General features: G+C 37.9%; 2 protein-coding genes across 2 annotated transcripts in view; one reads left to right on the forward strand and one right to left on the reverse strand.

Annotated features, from left to right (window-relative positions):
* LOC102474565 (cAMP-dependent protein kinase type II-beta regulatory subunit) overlaps positions 1 to 7,475 on the forward strand; it is a gene marked incomplete at its 3' end in the record, with an annotated part of 109,629 nt that overhangs the window by 79,965 nt on the left and 22,189 nt on the right.
* Positions 5,480 to 7,475, reverse strand: part of LOC102473720 (matrin-3) — a 10,572-nt gene continuing 8,576 nt past the window's right edge. Inside the window, exon 2 of the mRNA XM_006171083.2 lies at positions 5,480 to 7,473. Coding sequence (XP_006171145.1) covers positions 5,495 to 7,473 — 1,979 coding nt within the window. The 3' untranslated portion in view covers positions 5,480 to 5,494. The remainder of the gene's footprint in view (positions 7,474 to 7,475) is intronic.

A 7,475-nucleotide genomic window follows, 5' to 3' on the forward strand; every position in this document is an offset into this window, starting at 1 on the left:
GTATGCAGGTAAGAATAAAGAAATGGAGCCCAGTAAGGAGACCATGCCAAGAGAAGTGGGCCTGATGTAGGGAAGGAGGAAAAGGGATGGATAGGAAGGAATGGCATCACAAAATAGTAAGGATTCCAAAACTTGGTATTGGTGGTTGACTAAATTGGAGATCAAAGGCAAAGGTCTAGGATGATTTCTAGCGCTAAGCTGGAATGACTGTGAAGGTGGTGCCTTTTCCTGAAATAGGAAAACTTGAAGAAGGAAGGGGAAGCAGTAATTACTGATCAGCAAGAAGAACGGTTTTGGCTTTGTATCTACTATCATTTGGATTTCCTAAATTCATTGTTTAACTTGAAAATCTTGCATTTCCTAGACTGCAGAACATTTTTCCTTGGAGTGTTGTATATTCATACATTGGCATGGCATTTGTAATTATTAATCTCTTTGAGGATATTCTTTTCATGAATATTTTAATGCTCAACTCAGTAGGCCATTTTCCTTCTGTGATATTTCTAATTTGAGGCTAACTGAAATAATTTTCCTGTGCTATATGATAGGCTCTTTCATTAATGCAGAGTAAGTTGTTATTTCATAAGTGAGTCAGAAAGCTTTACTGAGCTCAGTCTCGAATTTACATTCTGTAGGAGAATTAAATTTGCATTCCTACAGTAGTTGTCAGTCATCAGGATAGCCTCTGCATATTAAATATTTCCTAAGCTCTTTTTGCTTTGTGCATAATTATGGGGAAATTACATTTTGATTGACTAAACAGACACCTGTCACATAGAAAATTTCTAAAAGAAATAATTTGCCCTGTATTTTATCAGGAATTACTTGTTCCTGTGTGTTTGTTCAAATTCTTCAGGTTTATCATTTTTAAAATGCACCTAATCTGAACACAACTAAAAAATTTACAACAGCAATTTGTTTTATTTTTTTCCCCATTTGATATTTTAGAACCAATCAATGCTTATATCCTGTTCTACCTGCCCTGAAAGAATTAAAATATAAATAGCAAGCAAAATAAAATACATATCACCCTTCAGAATTGTGATAGGTGACCATATGTTGCCTGGGTTGAACTCATTTTGGTAAAGTGGTCCCCAGGGGGCCAATTAGCATGACATCAAGAAAGCTCTGTTTTACTGCCACATTGGCTTCATCTTTAGCCCTGGCTGCTGTTCCACAAATAGGTGCCAGAGCTCACACAGAGACCCAAGAAGGGGATGAAACCACTTCCTGCCAATGCATCATCATCATTCTCCTGAGTTTTTCTTACCTCACAAGAAGATGCAAAATTATGTTCCGTGTCCCAATAAAATTTGATTTTTTTAATTAAACATTTTAAATCAATATCCAATTTACAAAAATTCAAAAAGAACAAAACAGTATCAAAGAAAGGAAATAGCTGTCTCCCAAAAACCTAGTTTCTCAGGAACCAAGTTCTTTTAGTACTGTCGTGTGTTTTTTCCATGGTTATGCAATTCATATGCCAGTGTATTCTTTTAAAGATTTTTGGCGGCAGCAAAATCTACACAGTATTCTGCCCTGCTTTTCACTTTTCATTAAGAACATGTCAAAGTTTATAGAGACTCTGTATTATTTTTAAAAATAATTGCTATCAGTATTAATTTATTTATGAAAGTTTTGTAGCATTAATGTATTATAACACTAAACCATGAAAACATGTTAATGTTTTGCCGTTGTCTCTTATGTTAAAATTGTGTATGTAACAGAGGATGCTCCAAATAGCCAAAACAATATTGAAAGAAGATTAAAGTTACAAGACTTATACTTCCCAATTTAAAGACTTATTACAAAGCCATAGTAAAAATGGAATTGAATTGGGAGTGCACAAGTAAAGCTATAATATTTATATATATGGCCAATCAATTTTTAACAACGATGCCAAAACCATTCAATGGGGAAAGAATAGGCTCTTCAACAGATAGTGCTGGGACAGCTGGACAGTCACACACAAAAGAGAACAAAGTTGAATTCCTACCTCACCCCATATACAATATGAAAAAATAAAAAAAAAACCTTAAAGACCTAAAATATTAGAGCTAAAGCTTAAATAACATAGGGGTAAGTCTTCATGATTTTGGATTTAGCAATGGATTCTTAGACAACAAAAGCAGAAACAAGAAAAGAAAAAAGACAAATTGAACTTCATAAAAGTGAAACATTTTTATTTTAAAATTTATTTTATAGAGAGATTTTTGCGTGCATTCACTGGAGAGACAGAGAGACAGAAAGTGAGAAATCACTCCCCCCAGGGGGGATGGCCATGCCACAATCCCTTCTCCTCCATTCTCCTGTCAGGATTTTGGGCATGCATGCACACACACCTGGCATGAGTTTAAGGCTCTGGAGTCTGGGACTTGAACTGCTGTCGACTATGTGGAAGTCCAGCAACATAACCATTTCACCATATGCTGGTTCCAGGTGAAACATTTTTAAACATCAGAGGACATTATCAAAAAAGTGAAAAGGCAATCTACAGAATGGGAGAAAACATTTGCCCCATATTGGGTCAAATTATTCAAAGGATGTAAATAACACAATCAACAATAATAAAAAACACAATTTAAAAGTAGATAAAGTACTTCAATAGATATTTCTCCAAGGAAAATATACAGTTAACTAACTTCCAATGAAAAGATTCTCAGCATTAGGGCAATGCAAATCAAAACCACAATGAAGTACCACCTCATTCCTAGTGGGATAGCTATAATTAAAAAAGGAAAATAACAGATATTGGCAAGAACATGGGGAAATTAGAATCCTTATATACATTGCTACTGGTAAAGTAAAATGGTTCCACTCCTGTGGGAAACAGCTAGGTGGTTCCTAAAAAAAAAAAAAAAAAAAAAAAAAAAAAAGAAAACAGATGAAACAACTCAAGTGTCATCAGCAGTTAAATAAATTAACAGATGGTGGTATATACATACACAGTGGAATACTATTCAGCTTGAAAAGAAATGAAATATGATACATGCTACAATGGGAATGAATCTCAAAAGTATTACACTAAGTGCTATAAATCAGATACAAAAGGTTATGATTCTGTTATATGAAATATTCAGGAAAAAATAAGTCTACAAAGATAGAAAATAGATTGGTAGTTGCCAGAGTTTAGTGGGGCAGGAGAGTGGCAAGTGACTGCTCAATGGGTTGGTACAAGGTTTTCTTTTGGGGTAATGAAAATATTTTGGAACTAGGTAGTGGTAGTGGTTGCATAGTTATGGCCACTGAATTGATCACTTTAAAATAGTTAAGTCTGTGACTGGCTACATGGCACAGTGGTAATATACTGCTCAAGAGAAGTGGGATCTCATGTGGCACTGCAGTTCAGATTTGTAGTGCGGTCAGCCTGAAACATGCCAGGCATGTGTAAGTGCCCAGGATCTGGAGGACTGGAGGAAAGGAATCACAGTGTGACCAAACCTTGTGGAAGTTGCTCCTCCCTTTCTTCCTCCCTCCCCTTCCTCCCTCTCTCCCTATTTCTATCCCTCCCTTCCCTTCTTCTGTCTTTCTTTCATGCATGTACATGTACTCTGTTAGCAATTAAAGCTAATTATATAGGGCCAGCTGGTAGCATGGTGGTTAAGCTGGATCCCACATGACTAACAGCACTATTTGAGTTCTAGACCCAGCAGCTTCAGAAACATGCCAGGCACATATGCATGCAAACCCAAAATCACAAGGGGAGCGGAAGAGAAGGGATTGTGGTGTAACCATCCACCTGGGGGATGTTTTCTCACTTTCCCTTTCTTTCTGTCTCTCCCTGGTGAGCACACTGCCATACAGCAAACTAAAAAGAAGAAATAAAGTAAAAAATAAAATTGTTAAGTTTATGTTATATGAATTTTAAGCTCAATAAAAAATTTCTAGTTTGCTCTGACCACTACTTTTTAACATTGTCCTAGAAGTTCTAGCTCTAATGTGATAAGAAAAGGAAATAAGCATAGTTTTTGAAAAGGAAGAAATATATCATTTTTTACAGGTGATATATCTAAGTAGAAAATCTAAAAGGATTAACAAAAATACTCCCAGAACTTGAGGCCAGCAGGTGGCATGGTGGTTAAGGGCTAGTCTCCCACATAACTGACCATGGTTCATGTCCCAGACCCAGTAGCTTAAAAATCACTCTGGGCGCATGTTTGTCCATGTCCAGAATCCCAAGAGAATGGAGGAGAGGGGATTACAGTGTGGCCATCCCCTCGGGCATTCCTTCTCACTTTCCTGTGTTGCTCTCTGGTGAGAGTACATGCCCTTTGGCAGAAACCAAACCAAAACAAAATAAAACTCTCAGAGATAGTAAGTGATTATAGCAGGATATTAGGTCATTATTTAAAAGTTAATCGATTTCCTATATATCAGCATAAGTAAGTGGAATTTGAAATTAAAAACACAGTGTTATTTATTATACTTCAGCACACCCGTCTTCTCCACCAGTGAAACACTTAAGCATAAGCCTAACAAAAATATGTACAAGATCTAACAAGATCTATTGGGTTGTTGGAAAAGTTATGACTTTTTTTTCTGTTTTTCTATGCAAAAATGTGCCATGGCTTTTCTGACAATCCAGTAAGTGAGGAAAATTACAAAATTCTGGTGAGAGAAATCAAAAAGTCGATAAATTGAAATAAAAATGTTCACCTGTTGAAATATCCATTTTGGGGAACCAGCAGTTAGCATAATGGCTATGTCGCTGGACTCTCATGTAGTTGACCACGGTTCGCATCCTGGACCCAGTGGCTTAAAACTCACGCCGGGCGTGTGTGCGTGCGTGCCCAAGATCCTGAGAGTAGAATGGAGGTGAAGGGATTGCGGTGTGGCCATTCCCCCTGGGGGGTGATTTCTCACTTTCTGTCTCTATGTCTCTCTCTCTGCCTGTCTGGTGGGCGCACGTGCCTTATAGCAAAAACCTCTAAAAAAAAATTATTTAAAAAACAAAAACAAAAAAACCCAACCAACCAACAAACAAAAAATAAAAACAAATAATACCAATGTAAAAATCATGGGATATAAATAGGCACTTGAGAAAGCTGAAAAGGTTTTATTCTATCTGGTACACAGGCCTATAGCATCTTCCAAATTAGTGAAATTGCAGTCTAACACAATTTGAAGATACCTAGAGAGCTAACTAGATCACAGAATTAATTCATGATTAATATTATTTTATTAGGGTGAACTGTGAGAAGAGGCTCAATAGACATTTATAAGACCAGTTAAACTGCTGAGAGCTCATCGGTAAAGAAACATTATTGGTGTTGGCAGGTGGTACGGTAGTAAGGGGCACTGGACTCCCACATGGCCGACTGAGGTTCGAGTTCTGGACATGGCAGCTTGCTTGTTCACTTGCCATCTCTCACTTGCACTGTCCCTCTCGGGTCAAATTTAAATAAATAAGTAAATAAATAAATGCACTGGGCTGGGTCAACAAATGTTACTACACACACTTTATTTTTATATCTTATTTATTTCTGTAACTTAATCAGTTAATTTTCACAAAAACATTCTCATCTTTTAGATTCAGCCTTACCTTTAATTTCTGATAATGAGGGAGGCTGCTGCAATGAGTATTCTTTGCAACTTCTTCATTTGTATAAAAGAGTGAACACAGCTTACAGTAAAACCCTGTTTTAGGTATCACATAGTCTATACCAACAGGAACATTGGGCTGATATGGTCCAATTCTATACTCATCTGGAATCGCATAGTCCTCCTTGTTTTCATCATTTTGGCCATCAGCATTTTCACTTGCGTCTTTGTTGGGATCATCAGCATTCTCAGCAGATTCAGCACCTGGTTCTGTGTTTTCTTCATTTTTAATTCCATTTTCCAACGCCGCTTCATTTTCTTGATCAAGTTCCTCGATCTTGTCCAACTTTTTAAGCTTTTTCTTTGCTGCTGAAGTACTTGTATCTTTTTTCATAGCTTTGTCTGAGGGCTCCTTTTTCCCATCAGCAGCCATGTCACCTAAATTAGCAAGATCAGTTTCATCTCCCACAGAACTGCCACTTTCTAGTAGTGCTGCAGCTTCTTCTTCATCTACAAGTAGCTCATCTTCAGATTCCAGAAGCATATTGGGTTCTTGTTCAGTCTGGTCATCCTTTGGGTCTTTCTCACCATCTTCACCAGACTTCTCTTCTTGTTCTTTACCTTCAGTTGCACCTTCAGTCTTCTGAGAACCATCAGTTTTAGATTTTTTGTCACTAGGAGATTCTTTGCCATCTGGAGAATACGATCTTTTCCAGGACTTATCTTTTTTGAGTAAGTCAATGCCTCTGTTGGGAATCCTCAGTACCAGTTTTTTATACTTTTCAGACAGGTCAACCTTCACACATCTTCCCTGAAACCAAAGGGCTTTTTTCAAACAATGGTCAACCATTTCCATTGCATCTTCTCTGGTTTCCATCTCGATAAAAGCCTGACTTTTCATCCTCATCAATATATAGTTTTTTATTTTCTCATAAGGCTCAGCAAGCTTGAGGACTGCACTGTCAGAATATCCAGAATGAGGCAAGTTGCTGAGATGTATCACACATCCAAGTTCTTGCTTTTGATCAAACTTCTGATCTGGCTTCCCTTCAGGTTTCTTTATCCTTTTATACTTCTGGGATAAATGAACTCTCACTGGCTTGCCAAACACTAATGCTGGAGTGGTTGTGTAATAATCAATTGTAGCTTGAGCATCTTCTGTGGTTGCCATTTCAATAAATGCCTCATTAATTTTATTTAGAATCAGATGATTGGAAATGACTGCAAATGGTTCTACCAGCTGCAGTAATTGGTATCTCAAGTTTTTCCCCCGTTGAAAATCCATGATGTGAACAACTCTACTAGTTTCCACTCTGCCTTTCTGCATGTGTCTTGGTCCTTGCAGGTTGCCATTTCCAGCACCCAGATTTCCTCTTGGTCCAACTGCTGGTCCCCCAAGATGAAATGAGGGAGGCGGAGGCCCCAGAATTCCTGGTGCTGGGTTTGTAGACTGTTGCAACATGAACGGATCACCCATTGTGTGTCCTGTATCATTGTCAGGATTCCATTCTGGATAGATTTCAAGAAGAAGCTGGCATCGACGACTGTGACTTGCTCCATTGATATGTTGACTCCACTCCTTATTAGAATGAACTGGCAAGTCACATATAGAGCACAGATGGGGATAACCCTTCGGTAAGAGTCCATGGAAGTCTTCAATTTTGCTACTTGGAGGAGCGCCCCTCTTTTTCTCAAAGAGAGATCTCTCTTGTAAGGGGCCAGAACCACATCCCATTCTCTCATACTCACTGTCAAATTTATGATAGTTATGCGAGGTCTCACCAAAAAAAGAATCATCCCTACACCTTTCTCCATCTCTTAATCTGTCATCTTCATAATCCATTCTGTCATAATAACCAGATTCTTGAGAACGACTTCCATGGTCATAATCAAGCACTGGGTTGAGACTAGGACCACGATCATCAAAACTATCT

This window comes from Tupaia chinensis, unplaced genomic scaffold, assembly GCF_000334495.1.
Source record: "Tupaia chinensis unplaced genomic scaffold, TupChi_1.0 Scaffold149256_1, whole genome shotgun sequence".
Classification (NCBI taxonomy): Eukaryota; Metazoa; Chordata; class Mammalia; order Scandentia; family Tupaiidae; genus Tupaia; species Tupaia belangeri.